At 40.6% G+C, this 20721-nt stretch overlaps 1 protein-coding gene across 2 annotated transcripts in view; it reads right to left on the reverse strand.

Annotated features, from left to right (window-relative positions):
* The window catches only part of adamtsl2 (ADAMTS-like 2), a 37770-nt gene extending 17918 nt beyond the window's left edge, over positions 1-19852 (reverse strand). The window contains exons 1-2 of one of the 2 annotated variants that reach the window (XM_057830775.1): positions 19788-19852; positions 952-1066 (exon numbers count right to left, since the gene is read on the reverse strand). In XM_057830775.1, the coding sequence (XP_057686758.1) occupies positions 952-1066; positions 19788-19804 (132 nt within the window). In that variant the 5' untranslated portion in view covers positions 19805-19852. Of the gene's footprint in view, positions 1-951; positions 1067-6976; positions 7145-19787 lie in introns of those variants that run through there. The other variant, XM_057830777.1, reaches the window with a different exon arrangement.
* Between the last annotated feature and the right edge of the window lie 869 nt (positions 19853-20721).

Consider the following 20721-nt stretch of genomic DNA (forward strand, 5'->3'; position numbering starts at 1 on the left):
TTAGTTAGTTGTTTTGTGATAAATTAATTTTGTTTTGAAACTGAGTTGGAAGGACCCTTGATTTTTGGACCTGCTAATACTTGCCAAGTAGATTCTAAGCGTGAGCACCAGAAAATGGGTGGTGGATACTCATAGTAAAGTTGCTGGATGAGTAAAGCGATTTGACTACACTATTGATGGGCTATTTAGCTCACATCATGTGGCAATGTATCTTGACAATATACGTAATCAAGATGCATTCCATCTTTGTAGAACTCAATCAGGTCTTGAATCACTATATATCACCAAACAATATTTGTCCCAAATCTACAATGCACAACACACTCAGATTTAATTACCCAACAAAAAACAGTGAAAATTGTCAGTCGGGGAGTATGGGTAGTCAACATTTTTGGTCTGGTACACCATGTGAGAGGTCGATGAACCTTCTGGACTCTAAAGATAATTGATTAGAAGCTTTACAGTTTGAGGAACTACAAATGTCATGGACGATGAGTTCCTGGAAATTGGTGGAAGGAGGCATTTTTAAAGGACCATTACATGTTTGGACCTCGAGAATTATTGTCTACATTTGGATGCTAGGCTAATTAATGAAAAGATCCTCCTGCATGTGTTAACATGTTAGCCAATCAGATGTCAACAACCGAGTGTTGTGAACATTCCCATAGTGCTGACGCTGCACTTGCCAGACATTCCCCATGTGCAGCAGCAGCAGCAATCAAACCCAAGCACACTGCTGGAATGTGTGGAGTGTCAGTTTAGGGGACATCCTGGTAGCGGGTGGAGGGTATCAGCTAATTTTGTGTGTGTTTATTTACCTGCAAACACAATTGCACACAAAAAATAGCCAACAAGAACACAACCAAGCAAAAAGAGACACTATGGAGCACATAGGGCAGGAAGGATACGAAAAAGAAACCTAAAAGCAGGTTTGTGTGGCTGTTATTTTACCTGCAGTGGCGTATTAGCTGTGGTGGTGAGGCGTCCCATGGACATCATCAGCATGAGGACGGCTAGCAAGACCACACCCGTCTCAGCAAACGCCTCCCAGGAGCACACACGCATCCTAGGGAACAAAATATGAAAAGTTGTGAGAATTCAAGCAAATGTTGTAAATGTAGAGTAGCAATAATACTTGCAAGCATGAACTTATGTTATTGTAAGCGTGACGTCAATGTCAGCTAATGTTATTGTTAGCCTGACGTCAATTCAAGCTCAAGTAGATAACATGACTTCGTCGTCACACTCTCTCTTACATACCTGTAGGCCTCTAGACATGCATACAAACATTATCTGTCAGACACACAAACATTCACATGTAAACACAAACTTATACTGACTCATTTAAGTTAGCCTGTGAAGATTCTTAGTCATCCTGCCTCATCTTTGTCTCACACACACAGTCATGCACACGCACGCACACACACACACAGACTAAAGTAAACAGTCTTGACGGCCCCCAGGGGCCCCCTGACTGTCTTGTTATTGTAACACCAGCAGTCTCAGCGTGCGCACAGAAACACACACACATACGCACACACAAAAGCCACAACTGCACCTACACGCACATTAACATGTTGCACCAGCTAACAGACTAACTGGAACTGGAACAGAGTTTCAGTGGCAGTCAAACATCAACTCAGACCTGAAGACCAGTCTGAAGGTTTGGGATATTGGGGCAATGTTAGTGTTGTCACATCAAGAGCCAACAATGATAAAGAGGACATTGACATTTTATAAGGTATAACAACAAGCAAGTCGCTGGTTGATGTTTAGCCCGTAGGCTAACAAAATATCGAAAGGGATTTTGTGTATCATGTTTGTGTTTGGGCTTGTGCAATGCTTAAAACTATAGTAAAACAGAGAAAAAAGAAGAGTGGCTAGAGGTTAGCAGATAGTTAATGACCTTTAACTAGTTATAAAACCTCTAGTAGAACTTCTGATGAATCCATAAAGTAGAATAAATGAAGGAACATCTCATTAAAAACAATTCTGGACCCTAACAATCTTATGCAATACTTCTGATAGAGCCTAGGGCAGGGGTGTCAAACGTATTCCACAAAAGGCCACAGTGGGTCCTGGTCTTTGTTCCAACAGATCCAGCACAGACAGTTAAACCGATGAGGTTTCTGCTAAAACAAGCATCAACTGATTGTAATCAATTGATTACACTTGTATGACACCAGATTCGTGAAAGGCTGTCCTTATGATAAGTTTGAAGAAAAACCTGCACCCAAGGCGGCCCTTTGAGGACCGGTTTGACACCCCTGGCTTAGTGAATAACATATGAACCAACCTAAAAACTAAGTCTGGTGAAACCTCTAATTCAGTGGTTCTTAACCTGGGTTCAATCGAACCCCAGGGGTTCAGTAAGAAAGTCTAAGGAGTTCGGCCAAGGAAAAGAAACACAGAGTCCTATTTCCGTACGCTGATTAAATCCAGGCAAAGTGGCTTTTTAGACCAGGTTTTGAACTGCTTTGCACTCAATTTATATTTATTTTAACTGCTCGTCCTCAAACTGATTGGAGGGAAACTGGTTTGCTCAGTGGAAGGTTGACCCGCACTTGGTATGAGGGAACACAATAGACAAGAGTGGTCTCAAATTTTGAACTGTTTATAAAACATGCAGTCAAAATGAGAAGAATTTCGAACGGGAATTTGCTGAATTATTAGCTTGCTAGCTTAGATATACTGTATTGGTTTTGAATTTGAAGAAATTAGCTTTATTATCTACAATGTATCACAAAAGTGAGTAGAGCCATCACATTTCTGCAGATATTTAAGTATATCTTTTCGTAGGACAACACTGACAAAATGACACTTTGACACAATGAAAAGTAGTCTGGGTGCAGCTTATATATTAGTAATGGAGTTAATTTATTCTCCCCTCAGAATAACTCAAAATATAGCCATTAATATCTAAACCCCTGGCAACAAAAGTGAGTACACCGCATGGGAACTACAAATATCCCTAAATGTCCAAATTGAGTACTGCTTGTCATTTTCACTCCAAAATGTCATACTACTCATTACAGGAGTGCTGTCAGCATTGCTGCAGAGATTGAGGAGATGGGGGGTCAGTCTGTTAGTGCTCAGACCATACGCCGTACTCAACATCAAATTGGTGCACATGGCTGTCACCTAGGAGGAAGCCCCTTCTGAAGACAGTACACAGGAAAGTCCGCAAACAGTTTGCTGAAGACATGTCAACAAAGCACGTGGATTACTGGAACCATGTCCTATGGTCTGATGAGACGAAGATTAATTTGTTTGGTTCCGATGGTCTCAAGCATGTGTGGCGGTGACCAGGAGTACAAAGATAAGTGTGTCATGCCTACAGTCCAGCCTGATGGTGGGAATGACCCACCCCACCACCTCTTTAATCTCTGCAGTAATGCTGACAGCACTCCCGTAACGAGTCACATGACATCTTGGAGGGAAAATAACAAGCGGTACTTAATTTGGACATTTAGGGATGTATGTAGTTCCTATGCGGTGTACTCACTCTTGTTGCCAGGGGTTTAGATATTAATGGCTAAATTTTGAGTTATTTTGAGGGGAAAATAAATTAACTCTATTATATAAGCTGCACACAGACTACTTTTCATTGTGTCACATGTGTCAAAGTGTCATTTTGTCAGTGTTGTCCCATGAAAAGATATACTAAAATATCTGCAGAAATGCTAGGGGTGTACTCAGTTTTGTGATACACTGTAATTCCGAAGGGTTCGGTGAATCCACGTGTGAAGCTTTTGGGGTTCGGTACCCTTAGCACGGTTAAGTACCACTGCTCTAATTGAACCTATCGTGAAACTACTGGAGGACCATCAGAGAAACCTAAGAACGTACTTACAATAAAAGATTCAGAACATTGAAGAACCTCAGGCTGATCCCCTTATGAAAGCTCTAGTAAACTTCTAATGCAACCCAGAGTGGAACCTATTAAAGAAAATCTTACATAGCCTCGTGTAGAACTTCCAATTGAATCCAGTGTCAAAGGGATAAAAGAACTTCTAATCAGATGTCGGGTTAAACCTTTCAAAACACCTTTGATATAAATATCTGATGGCTCTTATGGGACAACCTAAGAAAGGGCCTCCAATATATCGTATCCTCAAGCAGAATCACAAGTATAGCTTACGGAGTCACTTACAATAAAACCTTTGGTAAGCCTACAACTCCGGATGGGCCATAGGTGAGAGCCCATGAAACAACCTCAAATACATTGCAAAACATGTATGGAACATCTAATTGATCCATTGGGAAAGTCAATGAATGCACACCTAATAAGACTAACTGGATATCTGTGCCACATTCGGCACAGTTGATCACAACATACGACTCAGCAGACTGGAACAGTGGGTAGGGCTCACTGACACTGTGCTTCAGTGGTTCAAATCTTTTTTGCAAGATAGGAATTTCTTTGTGTCAAACAGAAACCAGAAGCCCCTTCCAGACTTATATCCTGGTAATTTCCCATGTAAGGTGATGCGGGATTTACGCATGTCATGGCTTTCAGACAGAGATGTCCCAAGAATAACCCGGTATGTATTTCTGAAAGGAGCTTCTGATTTATCCTGTGTTGGCAACTCAACGCTCTCTGTGGCAATCTGTGTAGGGAGGGCAGCTGGCATGATTTTAGAACCCAGACATTATGTCATTTTTGGTCAGCATCGGCAACAAAATAAACCACACATTTCCAAAGATGGACGATGGACTGTCCCGTCCTACGATCTGCTATTTGAAGTTTGCCAGGTTGATAATTGCGATGTCTGTGTTTCATTTTACTGCGGATAAAGAGGAAATGACGATCGACCCGCAATGATATTTACGTCATCAGCCTTCGCGCTGTGACCCGGGAATTCAACGGCTGCTTGCACACATGTATCCCGAGCAAGTCCCGGACATTATACTAGGACATGACACGGTTAATGTCCGCGTCATCTCCTTGTCAGTCGATCCGGGAAATTGCTTTCACACATAAGGGCAACCCATTTAAATCCCTGGAATTAACCGGAGTTCAGGTATGTGTGAAAGATGTTCAGGAGTCCGAACGAACCAAATTGGGACCCCTCAAGGGTTCATTCATGGACAGCTTTTATTTTATATCTACTGTATGTGCTTCCTTTAGCTAAGAGTATGGAACACTACAACATCCACTATCACACCTATGCAAATGACATACAACTCTATATTTCAGTGTCCCCACATGACTATAGTCCCCTTGAAACTTAGTCTCACTGAGTAGATGTTGCCAGAATTTTCTCCAGCTAAATGTAGGAAAGGCCAATGTGACCATTTTTGGCCCAACACGCAGTAAACAGCAGTCACCTTGGCACAACGGCACTTACAGCCACAAATCAAGCCAGAAATCTTGGCAGAATTTTTGATTCAGACCTAAACTTCAACAGCTATCTAAAGTTTGCCATTAAATTTGCCTATTGACACCTATAAATATAGCCAGAATTAAGCAGCTTTTGTCCAAACAAGAAATGGAAACCCTGATATATGCATTCATTTTTAGTAGATTGGACTATTGTAATGCTAGATTTGCAGGTCTTGATTTAAAAAATCAGTAAGGAAGCTGCAGCCCGAGTCCTTACAAATACAAGGAAACTGGACGATATTATACCGGTTATGAAATCGTTACAATGCCTCCCTATGAGTCAAAGGATAGACTATAAAATACTATTGCTGGTCTACAAAACACTTATGGCCTTGGACTGAATTACATGCTTGATTTCTTTGAAGTATCTAGAACCCTAGGGTCGTCTAGAAGCAGTCTGCTGTGTGTTCCAAGAACGAGAAGCAAGCAGGGTGAGGCAGCATTCAGTTATGCTCCTCAACTCTGGAGAAAATGAACTGAAGGTCTGAAAAGTGCTAAAACCCTTACCTCCTTGAAGTCAGGGCTAAAAGCACAATTGTTTACCACAGCGTATTCATAAATGCCCATAAATGACTTAGTTTTTTTTTTTATTTATAGTATTTGGGTTTTTTTCCTGTTCCTGTTTCAATTTTTTTTTTAACTGTCTTGATGATTTCATGTGACTTATATATCATTTCATTTGTGTTCTTGGATATTAATGTGATGTGAAGCATTTTGAATTATCTTGTGTTGAATTGTGCTCTACAAATAAATTTGCCTTTCTTTGCCTAATGAAAGCTCTATCAGAATCGAAACCTATAACCAGCTTATGGTGGAAACTCTAATGGGACCAAGGGTGAAACCTATGAAAGAAAGGGTAACAAAACTGTTGGTGGAAAATCTAGAACTTTTATGTCAAGCATTCAGCTCTATACAGTATATCTTATGTGAAAAGTTCTGATATAATCCATGGGCCAACCCATGAAGGAACCTGTAAACAAAACACACAGCACACTATGGTGGAGTCGCTAAACAAAATAAAACCTCTTTTAATTATCCTTATAATATCATAATATACTGTACGTACATAATAGCAACGAAAGATACACTTGTCTGGTGGAAACTAATACAAGCTAGTAGATCAATTGGTAGAATTTGTGATGTAAGTTGCAACTAATAAAATAGTTCCAATAAATCATTTTTCCCTCAAAAATGCATGTCAAACATGCTACAGGACTGTACCACAAAGTTCTATTTATGGTAATGGTTTTGATGGCCTCAACAGAAGAACCAATGAAAGAACAAATGTTAAACTCATTCTTTAAAATAGCTCATGGGTAAAACTTTTTTTGCAAATACTGATGAAGCTGGAGAACTAATGAAATAAACTTTTAAAAAATGTCTGGTGTAAACACAAACAGAATTAATTTGAATCTATGGTAGAAGCTCTGATGTAATCTTTGGAAGAACTAATAAAAACAGGAATGCCGATTCCCTGCGCATGAAACATGCATGCACACACACTGGTTGTGGTGTGCCTCATAAACACACAGATCAATAAGCACAAACGCACACTCACACAGCAGGTTTCACATATTGACTCACACTCACCTCCCCCACTGCAGTCCAAGGGCGTCTGATTTTGTGTTGAGGATGCCGCTTAGAATGCGTGTGTGTTGTGTGTGCGCGCATGTGGGTGTGTGTATGCCGACGGTGTTGTGTTGTGCGTGTCTGCTGCCGAGTGAGGAGACGCAAGCAAGGGAGCAAGAAAGCGTGGAAGGGAGGGAGGTAAGGTGTTCGCTCCCCGCATCCCTCTTTCTCCTCCTCTACCTCCTGAGTCAGCAGGCTGTTTTGTAGGGTTTTGGAGGGGTGGGGGATTTGGGGGCTAGGTGGTGGCTGGAACTTCTAAACGGGACTCTAAGTCTGCGGCTGGCCATGGACGTGCACTTCACACCTCGCCGCTTCCTCCCTCGACGAGTCCCAGACTTCCCACAATGCTCCTCTACGCCCCCGGCCCAGACGGAGCTGAAATGGGCCGACGGCCAAGAACAACAAGAGCGAGCGTGGCCGCCGCCTGGCTCTTAAAGGCCCGAAATGGCATTCGGGCTCCTGTGCTAGGAGGCGGCATTTCACAGCATGTACATTGATTAAACAAAAGTGCAGATAACCCTTAACATGACAATGATAGAGAGAAAAGAAGAATCTATAAAAGGACCTAATAAAACTGAAAGTACATACATAGGATCCCCTATAGGAAAAATAACTAAAAAATCTGTAACTATAAAAAAAACTTAAGTAGGCGACGTGTAAATGTAATACATTAAATGTGTTTACCATATATCAGAGGCAATTGCTCTAAAACTGCAAGGGAAGCTCAGCTTCCCCTGAAATGTCATAAAAATAAGTGATTGAATGTGTACGGTTGTGTGTATATGTCGTTGCCTGAATATGCGCTACAACGCGCTCAACTTTTGTTCGGAAACAGCTTCTTATCACTAGTTAAAACTTGGCTTTTTCTTAATTCATTCACGTAGCTTCACGGTGCTTTAAACAGTGTGGACGCTGACCGTCTACAGTTGAAAGTGCGCTGTTCCACTTAGTGTTGTATCGGTCGCGAACGATTCGTTCTTTTTGAACGAATTGTTTGGGTGAACGAGACCGAACTAATAACTATCTGCACTGATTCGTTCTATGAAGTTGGTGCTTGTTCGCTGCGTGGGAGGGCGTTGAGCAAGCGGCAGCGTCTTCTGACATCGCACACGACCAATCAGACGCCAGCCTCATCGCGGGCAGGGGAGGGAGCGGAAATAGAATCAGGGCGTCTGTCACTCACTTCCACGTGTGGCCAATAAGCAGCCAGCATGCAGGCAGGGGGCAAGACTGAGTTATTTCACTTCCCGTTCAGTGACTCGGTCCTCCGGTTCCTGACCTAGCTTGCTGCTAACTTAACTTTCCAGTAATGACTATGCGGTGAACGAGTCAAAAAATGAAAGGAAATGACTTTGTCACATATTTGTTAACGTGGAGCCTATCAAATGCTGCTCAAACAGACAAAAACACCACACAAATCTAACGAGCATGGTTTAGTGTACTACTTTTCTCAACAGACTCGGGTCTACCTATGACGACATACTATCAAATTTACAGTAATTTAAAACACTGGTAGCTACTAGGCAAGCAAAAGCTGAGCGGCGGTCGCGTGGCGGCAGTGAAGGGGGCAGAGAACTGTCACTGGAGGCTTAATGGCAGCGATATTTACCTCATATGTGCACAGAAAAAAAGAATATGTCGTATGATCACCTTACTGATTTGCAATGAAACTGTATATACATGTCAATTTTTTCCGAGTGGTTTTTTTTTTTCGTGTCGGGTGTTGGTTGGTTTGACAAATTATGTCAATCCGTCCATCATGTGCTACTCAAGCGCCCAAAAACAACGCACGCGGACACAGGAGATGTCGCAATATGTCTACATTTTTCTTAACAGACTAATGAGAGCAGAAAGGCGACATCGTAAAGAGCAAACAATTATTTCTCGACAGCATTTGACGATCTGAGATGCGGGGACGACAGGGGAGCTGACCGGATTATTTTATTTATTGATACCAGTGCAAAAATTCAATACGATCATCTTAATACTGATTTGCAATTAAACTGGCAAATATCAAAATGTAGTATTGTAGTGATGAGCATGAAAACAAAAATACAACAGAGCGAGAGGTAAATATGATGTGCTGGTCGTTCCATATTTAGAAATTAAACTTTAGATTTATTTTTATTTTCGTGACAGCAAGCATGCTGTGTTGGCTGGTAGCAACAGCATTGTATATGTGATCAAGAACATGCTAAAGAAAGTCCGTGCGCCCCTGACCCCAAGCCCCCACAAAAGGAAAATGTTTAACCATGTCCTAAATCGAAATGCAAGCACGAGTCATGACTTTGAGCCCATAGAACTAGGACAGACGACGCTTAAGTTCTCCCTCGCTTTTGCAGCAGCGGGAGGGAGACGAGGCTGTCTGTGAAAGCAGAATGATATCGCCTGTCACTCATTTCTGAAACTACGACGAGCGGTCAATGAGGAGCCTGTGTGCAAGAGAGGGAGGGACCAAGCAATGTCACTTCCCGTTCAGTTACAGTGCCTTGCAAAAGTATTCGGCCCCCTTGAACCTTGCAACCTTTCGCCACATTTCAGGCTTCAAACATAAAGATATAAAATTTTAATTTTTTGTCAAGAATCAACAACTAGTGGGACACAATCGTGAAGTGGAACAAAATTTATTGGATAATTTAAACTTTTTTAACAAATAAAAAACTGAAAAGTGGGGCGTGCAATATTATTCGGCCCCCTTGCGTTAATACTTTGTAGCGCCACCTTTTGCTCCAATTACAGCTGCAAGTCGCTTGGGGTATGTTTCTATCAGTTTTGCACATCGAGAGACTGACATTCTTGCCCATTCTTCCTTGCAAAACAGCTCGAGCTCAGTGAGGTTGGATGGAGAGTGTGAACAGCAGTCTTCAGCTCTTTCCACAGATTCTCGATTGGATTCAGGTCTGGACTTTGACTTGGCCATTCTAACACCTGGATACGTTTATTTTTTAACCATTCCATTGTAGATTTGGCTTTATGTTTTGGATCATTGTCCTGTTGGAAGATAAATCTCCGTCCCAGTCTCAGGTCTTGTGCAGATACCAACAGGTTTTCTTCCAGAATGTTCCTGTATTTGGCTGCATCCATCTTCCCGTCAATTTTAACCATCTTCCCTATCCCTGCTGAAGAAAAGCAGGCCCAAACCATGATGCTGCCACCACCATGTTTGACAGTGGGAATGGTGTGTTCAGGGTGATGAGCTGTGTTGCTTTTACGCCAAACATATTGTTTTGCATTGTGGCCAAAAAGTTCCATTTTGGTTTCATCTGACCAGAGCACCTTTTTCCAAATGTTTGGTGTGTCTCCCAGGTGGCTTGTGGCAAACTTTAAACAAGACTTTTTATGGCTATCTTTGAGAAATGGCTTTCTTCTTGCCACTCTTCCATAAAGGCCAGATTTGTGCAGTGTATGACTGATTGTTGTCCTATGGACAGACTCTCCCACCTCAGCTGTAGATCTCTGCAGTTCATCCAGAGTGATCATGGGCCTCTTGGCTGCATCTCTGATCAGTTTTCACCTTGTTTGAGAAGAAAGTTTGGAAGGACGGCCGGGTCTTGGTAGATTTGCAATGGTCTGATGCTCCTTCCATTTCAATATGATGGCTTGCACAGTGCTCCTTGAGATGTTTAAAGCTTGGGAAATCTTTTTGTATCCAAATCCGGCTTTAAACTTCTCCACAACAGTATCTCGGACCTGCCTGGTGTGTTCCTTGGTTTTCATAATGCTCTCTGCACTTTAAACAGAACCCTGAGACTATCATAGAGCAGGTGCATTTATACGGAGACTTGATTACACACAGGTGGATTCTATTTATCATCATCGGTCATTTAGGACAACATTGGATCATTCAGAGATCCTCACTGAACTTCTGGAGTGAGTTTGCTGCACTGAAAGTAAAGGGGCCGAATAATATTGCACGCCCCACTTTTCAGTTTTTTATTTGTTAAAAAAGTTTAAATTATCCAATAAATGTTGTTCCACTTCACGATTGTGTCCCACTTGTTGTTGATTCTTGACAAAAAAAATTAAATTTCATATCTTTATGTTTGAAGCCTGAAATGTGGCGAAAGGTTGCAAGATTCAAGGGGGCCGAATACTTTTGCAAGGCACTGTATACTGCGAAGCGGTCTTTGGTGATTCGTTCGGCAACGTCACTTCCCGTTCACTAACCAAACGATTCATTTGGGCGGGAAGGGAGATGAGGGGGGCGAACGATTCGTTGAACGATTTTGAACGAATCTTTTTACTGAACGAGCCGGAATGGATTCGTTTACTCAAGTGAACGACAGATCCCGTCACTAGTTCCACTGTAGTGAAACGAGACGAGTCATTGGATAAATGCTGGGCTTGTCCCGCCTATTGGATGCCCAGTGTCTCAGGGGGTCTATGGGGCATTGGGCAGGGCTTGACTGGCCCAGAGGCTCAGCTTCTCTGCATGGTGATTGGATGATCTGTCTAAGACTGAATCCCTTTTTGATTGACAGCGAAATGAGCGAATCAGTGATCTTGTGGTGAAAACATCCGTGGAAGCGTTTTCAGGTAGAAAGGAGCGTCTCCTGTTTTAAAAGGCTCAAGTCTTAAGGCCTTCTCACACTAGCTTCAACCCAGTATGAAGAGAGGTCCACAGCAGGCGCAAAATGGCAGGAGCCACATAGCCTGATGTAGACGCTGTCAGGAAGTGAAAAGCGGCAAGCATACTATTTACGATCGTCCCAAGCACCAATGCGTATATTTTTTATTTTTGCACAAGAAAACAGCGAGTTTTCCTATTTCAAGGAGTAGGGGGCATTATAACAGCGGTGTAAAGAGTTTTACTAGTTTCGGTAAGAAGGTGAATAGTTTTTTTTTTTTGTCCGTGAAGTACATTTCCACACAAACGCACATCGAGGTACCATTTAGCTTAGCATGGACAGGTATGAGTTATTTGTCGAGTGTCCCAGAGCTCGCGAAACTTTAACAAAGTGCATTTATAAAGGTTTCGTCGGCCGTGGCTTGCGTATATTCGTCCACCGAAACAGCCTGATAGCACAGATATTAGAACGCCTGCCACTCTGCTATTGGATGCGTTGTTAACGTCAGCGTGGCTGCGCTCTAAAAAAAAAAGCATGGTACTATTTTGGGCCCGCCTCTCGGCGCAAATTAATTCAAACTTGCTGTTCCGCACACAAAACAGCCTGCTACCTCTCACTTTTGGCAAGAAGTCCCCTTCTACATACACGCTACTGCTAGCTTGAAACTGCCTTTACACCCGCAACACAATCAGCCAAGACCGTTTTAAGCAGCCTAGCTCTGCCAGCCATGGAAAGGACACCAGTTAAGTCCCTGGAAAAGACACCTTGTTGGCACGACAGAGTAATTGATCATTTTCTTGAAAAGGAACGCGAGGGTAGAATTTACATATAAATAAACTGACACGTTTTATTATGTAGGTCAAAATTGAGCTTCCCCTCCTTGAAAGACCGGTTGTTGTTTTTTTTTTAGATATGGTGGCTCCCCGTGACCTCCAAATATGACAACGATCGTAGGTTCGGATTTCAGCAAATTACCAAAGCACCAAAGTAATCGTGTTCCTACGGATCTATGAAAGGACCTAACCTGTCGCACCAAAATGATGTTTTATATGTCCACTACAAATGTATTCAACGTATCAATATGGGAAAGATCCAATCGAGACCTGCTTCATGGAAGGAATCATCAAAAAAATACGTGCCTGCTGATTGGATGATGGCTCTTCTTGTCACACTCTCGAAAACATTCTCATCAAAAAAGCTTTTAGTGGTTCTTTGCTCCTCCTTTAACAAGGAAATGAAGTGTATTTCAAACAAAACTTGGGAAATGGACCCATCTACTGTACGTAACCGCTTTGTAATATACCATAGTATCCATAGACACTTTTGGGTCACATCTGCAGCTCCCACCCGTTTCCGCTGATTGGCTCGCCATCAGAAGGTGACCAATCCACATTAAACCACAGTATGATGTATTGGAAGAGCAAAAACATAATTTTTCATCTAGAAAAGCTTTAAGTGACGTTCTTTCATCTTCTTTTATTGAGGAAATCAAATGTATTTCCGACAGAAAATTAACTACAAGATCTACAAGAACTGCTTTGTGCTCAGACATTGAATTCAAGCAAATAGTTGCTTCCTGGCCACATCTGTAGCATATCTCTCGCCTCTTTCTCCTGACTGGCGCAAACATCATATGACTAGGGAAGTGGTTGGATAGTTGAAGTTTGTAAAACTGTACTGCATGATGAATCACTGAATCAGGAAGTACCTTGCTTGCAAGGCTACTGATTTACGAAACTATCGGTATAATTTCTGGAACTTCAGAACAAATCTCTGGTAGGACTTCTTGACTTAAGTTAAACTAGTTGAACATTGTTTGAAATTGCCCTTAGAAATTATTCTTTTCGAACCTCTTTTTTAGTAAACAACTGGCAGAAATTCAGATTGAACACATTTTGTAAGAGCTGGTTAAACTTCTGACATAAAACACGGATGAAACAGAAGTTTTGTGGACCTGTTATAGGAAGATGGCCCAGTGGGGGTTGAAAGGTGTCTGCTGCGCGTTAGGGAATGAAGAGGAAACTCAGTGTTTTCTCAGATGCGTCCAGGAAGTCTGCGCTACGTTCCGTTCCCACAGCGTGTTTAGACTGCCTGGTCCGGGGTGACGAGAGGAGTCTGCTCACATTTCAACGCCTCTACGCAGACCTGAGTACTTCTTTTTATTTCTCTGCCAAAAACACGGAATTACCGTGAAAGAGGATGGGCCAGCTCCTCCTAAGTGGGACCTGCTCACAGGCTCCCTCTTTCCCAGAAGACGACGTCATCCAGGTCCAGCTGAACAAAATACTGTATGAAGTAGTAGAATGACTGTGCACCAAGATGGTGGGGCCACTTTCACATTCCAGAACGTCTTGACCGCCTTGGCGAGTCACCTCAAGAAGGGAGGGTTCATCCAAGGTTAAGGGGGGTGGGTTGGGATCATGTGGGGATCTGCGGATTCATTTTGATCCATTTTCTTCACATTCAATATTTCAGGAGGATGCAGTTATATTTTGGTGCAGCTTTTAGGTGACACTTTTGCAATATAGTATGAAACCAACAGTAGATCCTCCAATTGAATGCCAGTAGAAGCTTTTGTCTAATTTGCTATAGAACAGTAGTAGTTCTTTACCTTGCTAAAGGTACCGAATCCCATGAGTTTCACTTTTCCATTTACAGAACGCTTCTGAATTAGATAATGAAGCAATTTTTATTTACAATAGCTAGCTAATATCAAAGCCAATTCCTGTTCAAATTTCCTCTCATTTTGACTGCATATTAAACAAGTCAGAGTTTGATTGTTTTTATCTTTACAGATATATGTATATATATGACTGAAATTTACAATTGGCATGTAGTTGGCCATTTCATCATCACGCGTGGATAAGACTGGCTCAATTCGCATATCTTTGACTTTTTCCATTCAAATTTGGACGAATAAATCTTATATTGTTTAACATTAAGATGTTTAACTGCATTAACCTTGACTATGTAGTTTTTGTCATGTTTACATCTCATATCAAATTCAATGAAATGCCAAGTATTTTATGAGTGCACAAAATGATTGACCACAGCTGTTCACACAAAACAATACTACAGAGTGACACAAAAATTTTCAGCAAAAAATTTTGCCTTTTGGTGTTGCTTTTCACATTGGAAAATTAAATGTTAAATCTTCCTTTTTTTGTTTTCATCTCTACATTCTCATACTGTTGTCACATCCATGCATCGCATACTATTTTCATGGCATAAAATGTGAGGCAACGTTGTTTTTTTTTTTTTTTTTTTTTTTTTTTTATGCCAGCGCAGACCACGTTGCTCGTAGGTCCATTGCAGTGGCATATGGTGGTATTTCAAGGAGGGGAAGCTCAAAGTGTTTATGCCTTTGAATGCTTTGTGATTATTGAGGTGTCACAGTGCGTGGACATGCTGGACCCAAATGCAGGGGACCGGGGAGGCCATGCAAGGTGTTGGTAGACTCAAAATGCTTTCATGGTAACTCAAAAAACCAAAAAGTACAAACAAAAGGCATCAAAAACCTACTTATACAGAGGATACAGGAACACAAGTGCTATGGATGGCGAAATGAACATGAATAGATCTTGGGATAGACAATGACCGAAGAAGAACAGACAGCACATGGGGATCTTAAATACAGAAATGGGGTAACGAGACAATGAGACACAGGTTGTTGATACAAGAGGCAGCGGATTGGTCAAGACACAAGGAGCAGCCCACAATAGGTGAAATCAATGGGTAATCACATGACAAGACACACTAGGCCACAAACCTAACACAACTCAAGGCATGACAGGAGGGGCTCACTGGCACCCGCTACTTGGTAGGGAAACAAAATAAAGTGACAGAAATCACATTTTAACAAAGAAAGGAAAGGATGATTACAAAAGTCCCCAGTTCAACTCAGAAAAATGGAATGAAAATTGAAAAAATCTTCCCGTGGATGTTAAACGTCAAGATCATTGATTTGCTCATTTTGTTGTCAATCAAAAAGGAATTCAGCCTCACACAGATCATCCAATCATCATGCAAAAACGCAAAGCATCCGGGCCAGCAAATCCCTGCCCGCTGCCCATTGACTTCTACAGAAGCAGCGCATCCGATGGGCAGGACAAACCCAGCCTTTAGCCAATGACTTGTCTTGTTTCGCAGTAGTGGAACAATGCAATCTCAACTCTGGAGATGCAGAGCGTCCACACATTTTTAAGGGAACCTCGGTCTTAAAGACTTCTAGCCTCTAATAAGCCACAATTGTTGTCTTTTACTAAAAAAGTTTTTAGTATTTTATATTATATTATATATAATAATATAATATTATAATAATAATATAATATATATATTATTGCAATTGATTTAAAATCTATAATATTCAGTGGATGTTTTGCCCTCCGGAGGGCGCTATGTTTTATGCCCGCAACGCATGCTGGGGGTGATGACGCAGTTGTGATGGACTGGGAGAATAGCTGTGCTAGCTAGCATGCGAAGCTGGTATGACGACTGGCATGATTTTGTCACATACTGTTGCTGGTCAGATTGTTTTGTTACAGAGCAGTGGGATGATTTCTCAATGTCCTTAGAGCGATGCTAGGTGGCTTGCCGAGATATTGACTTGCTGTCATTTGACAGTTTGTAGTCTTGACCCCTTTGTTGCATTTTTGCCTTGGTTTTTTCATTTGTCTGCCGCCCTGGTTTTTGGAATCCTCTATCATGTGCAGGTATTTGAATCCATCGTTGGTTTTTTGTTGTTGTTGTTTTTTTTTGGGGGGGGGGGGTATGTTCATTAATGTTCCTCTTGAGTTCAAATTGGAAGGGCAGAACCAACGACATGTTTATGTAGTCAAAGAGTGACACTGTGGAAGTCCGCCAGTGTAGCCCAGTGACGTCATCGCCCAGAGTGCATTGCGTCGTCAACAACAATGGTAACGTACTAGTTAAACTAATTTCATAAATTTTATCAAAACATTAAGAGGGGTTTTATTATCAAATTATTATAACTCGTCCTAACATTTATCTTTTAAGAACTACATGTCTTTCTATCAGTGCTTCCCTTTAAAGAACTGTGAACCTGCGTGAATGAATGAAATGTAAGCTGCGTCATAACCAGTGATAAAGAAGCTGATTCTGAGCAAAAGTTCAGCGCGTTGTAGCACATATTTCGTCAATTATATGTACACACAACAGTATGCATTTGATCACTTATTTTTTTGACATTTTATGGGAAGCAGAGCTTCCCTTGCAGTCTTGTAGCAATTGCCTCTGATCCATTTTACTTCCTCATATCAAATGCGGGTCAACTTTCCACTGAGCAAACCAGTTTCTCTTCCCTTCACAAAGAGCACCCCTGCTGAGTCAAACTCATTTGGGTTTGCAGGCCCCATTTATGGCAATTATATCTCATGTAGGCCAGACTTGTTTATTTTTAACCAAATAAGTTAACACAATGGCAGGCGATGAGTTCATTTTGTGTCACTTACATGTTATTTTAAGATACTTAGAGGTGACTTCCTGCAAATTTTGGATCATTTCTGTTGATTTTTCGGGCATTTACAGGAGACTTCCTGTTGACTTGGTGTCACTTCCTGTTGGTTTTGGGGCATTTCGGGTCACTTCCTTGTTACCTCATTGGCTGTCACTGATGGTGCTAGAAGTCTAGTCCATTTTGACTGGGAGAGGAGAATGGACGAATGTAACCGCAGATACGAAAGTGAGCCTAGTGAAGTAGTGCGCACTCGATCACAAAAATCACAAATCTACGATTTATTGCGCCAATGTCAAAATAAAGGTACGTGTTTTTGTGTGTACAGTATAACATGAATGAGCTTCAACGTGCCTGTAAGGCAGAACAACCTTATAAAATGTATAAAATCTATAAAATTTATTATATAAATTGCACCATGCATGCAATTTGAAACTTTGTGAAAAAAATTAGATGAATGGGAAAATTAGCATAAAGTTTAGCTTGAAATATTTACGTAAAATGAATGATACCTGCACGTTTTTTGCTTTTAACCAAGAATGTAGACTGTTTTGCGTTCATAACTATAGCAATTCCGGGATTCACACATTTATTTACAATAATTTTCAACTTCAAAAGCTCTGTTTTGTGATGTTGTGATGTTTTGTGATTTTGTATCCCTACACAATACCTTAACTTTACATTAAAATAATCAGGTAATTTTCGGCCAACTGACCGTTTTTTGGGGGCAAAAAAACTAGTATTTTAGACATTTTTGCGTCCATACAAAAATGAAATTCTGCTTTTACGTCTTTTATTTTATGTTACATTTCAATCTAAAAGCGACGAGAGCCAGGTAACAGGCAAGACGTGCTGAGGCAATAATGACATTGGAATTCAACCTAAATACCGTATTTTTCGGACTATAAGTCACACCTGAGTATAAGTCGCACCAGCCATTAAATCCCAAACGAAGAGGAAAAAAACTTACATAAGTCGCACTGGAATATAAGTCGCATTTTGGGGGGAAATTTACTTGAGAAAATCCAACACATAGAACAGATATGTCATCTTGAAAGGCAATTTTAAAATACAAATACAGTAGAGAACAACATGCTGAATAAGTGTACAGTATGATAATGTTACATGATGTATGAACAACGAAATGCAAACGTGGCCGATATGTTAACGTAACATAGCTTTTAAGAGTTATTCAGATAACTTTAGCATAAAGAACATGCTAACAAGTTTACCAAACCAGCAGTGTCCCTCCAAAACACCAAAATAACATGTGAAATTATATAATACAGTAATGTGTTAATAATTTCACACATAAGTCGCTCAAGTCGCACCCCCAGTCAAACTATGAAAAACACTGCGACTTATAGTCCGAAAAATACGGTAAGTTGTGATTGTTTATAGAGAAATGCAAAATTGGCATTTGCGGAGTAAAATTAAGATGAGTCTGCATGCTTTCCTCAAGTAAGTTTCTGATGTGAAAATTGAGTGATTTATTAGCTGTTAAAAACATGTCACAATTGCACCAAATTGAAAAAACAAAGTCCCTACTTCAGGCAAAAATGTATATGATAAGTTGAATATTGCTATTGATCCTGAAAATATAGGTGATTATCTCTGTATTTTGTGTTTTTTGTGCATCTAGCGTAAAATCTGAGAATTTTAAGTTTTGTTATACCGATATAGAAAAATAATCGGGATTTTATTGGGGAACGACTTTGAATTTTTTGATGCGCCTGCTCATGGAGACTCATATATGCCTAAGGGAAGTACCTGTTTTAGTTTTAGGTCAGTAGTGACTTTGGTTTCAAAAATATTTGAATTTTAAGTTTTTGAAAATAGGCCCCCTACGGAGCGTTTCCTGTCACTGATAGTGAAGTCTATGACCCAGGTTAAGAACCAATGCTCTAAAGATATGTATGGGGGGGATGCTAAAGAGACCTGCAATGAACCTCCAATAGAACATTTGATTGAAAGAACCTCTAATAAAATATCTGGTAGAACCTGTAATGAATAAAATTTATTAAATAAAATGTTGCAGAACCTACTATAAAACTGACGAGAGAACCTTTGATATAATACTCTGGTAAAATTTCTGATGGAACCTACTGCAGACGAGTAGAAAGAACTTAAAACATGGTGGAACTTTAGAGGTAACGGGACTCATGTGAAAACCTCTGACCGAACACAATGTATGACCATTGAGCGAATCTATGACTACATATCCTAACTGTAAATTAATCTGTGGAAGATACCAAAAAACATCTAAGAAGCTGTTTGCGTTGTTGAAAATGCTCCATCTTCTGCATGCACCACTTTCTCGCACACACATACCTGTGTAGACGGACACACACAAATTTACTTACAATGTTGTTTTGTCGGCCAAATGTGTATTGTGTATATCCATTCAGTGGCAAGCACTGGGTGTTTGCAGCTGGTGACATGACAGCAACACTGTGACGTGGGTAGAAGGTTCCTGGTTAAGGTTTGGGCTTTGAGGAAGGTCTCACTTCTCAAAGAATGTTCAAGCAGGTGTGACAGCTGAAGAAGGATGCCAACTGTCACAGGAACAAACGCATGCAAAAAATAACCCATGCACACACACACAAATAACATAAAAACAAGTCTCACATATACTCACACTAATTACACACAAACACGCTCCAAACAACGCTTTAGTAACACCTATAACACCTTAAACGGAATTTACAATCGAACCGTCAGCATTGCTAACCTGAAATACAATGTCATGTAGTCGAAGTTCTGGCAGAACACTTGAGGGGTCTAATGGGAAGACCTACGAAAAAGAAAACATACTTAAAATGGAACCAAGGGAGAGACAAAAAAATATACAAATACTGTACATTCACAGGTTAACTTTCAGAGGTGGGTTGTATTGCGTTACATTTACTCCGTTAAATTTACTTGAGTAACTTTTGAGGAAAATGTACTGAGAATAGTTTTACCAGCCATAGTTTTTACTTTAACGTGAGTAGATTTGAGAATGGGATCCACGGATAGAAAGACTTGTAGTTCTTAAAAGATCAACGTAATTATCAGTTAAATAATTTGATATTGAAACCTCTCTTGATGTTTTTCCTTTTTACACAATTGTAAAGTTAGTTTAACTAGTTGGTCTTGATTGTTGTTGATGTCGCAGGTCAGTGACGTCACATGGTTACTAGAGGTGGGAATCTTTGGTTACCTAACGATTCAATTACGATTACGATTCAGAGGCTACGATTCGATTATAACTCGATTATTGATGACCCCCCCCCCCCCATTAGCTGCTTTTAATGTTTTGTACATTAGTTACAAAAACTGTAAAAAAAATTTTTTTAAAAGCCTCACAGGCTTAAATAAACGATTATTTTAGTATCAAGTTAACAGTTAAAAACAATAAATAAAATATTCAAATCCCCATTCTGTATCAGCAGCTTTAAACTACATTCAATTAATTTAATGTTGTGAATCAACCGTTAAAGTTGTTAAAATTGCTCCCGTTATTCCATAATTTCCCTTTTGTCTACTTTCGACATGTGAAAGTTTTCGTCGGAATTCGATGATTTTTGTGTATTTTTTGGGGGCCTGATATGATCCTGTAATAAGTTATAGTACAGAATAATATCAGTTTATATAGACGACGTTGTGCTGAGAGAAAAAACATA

Source organism: Corythoichthys intestinalis, chromosome 3, assembly GCF_030265065.1.
Source record: "Corythoichthys intestinalis isolate RoL2023-P3 chromosome 3, ASM3026506v1, whole genome shotgun sequence".
NCBI classification, from domain to species: Eukaryota; Metazoa; Chordata; class Actinopteri; order Syngnathiformes; family Syngnathidae; genus Corythoichthys; species Corythoichthys intestinalis.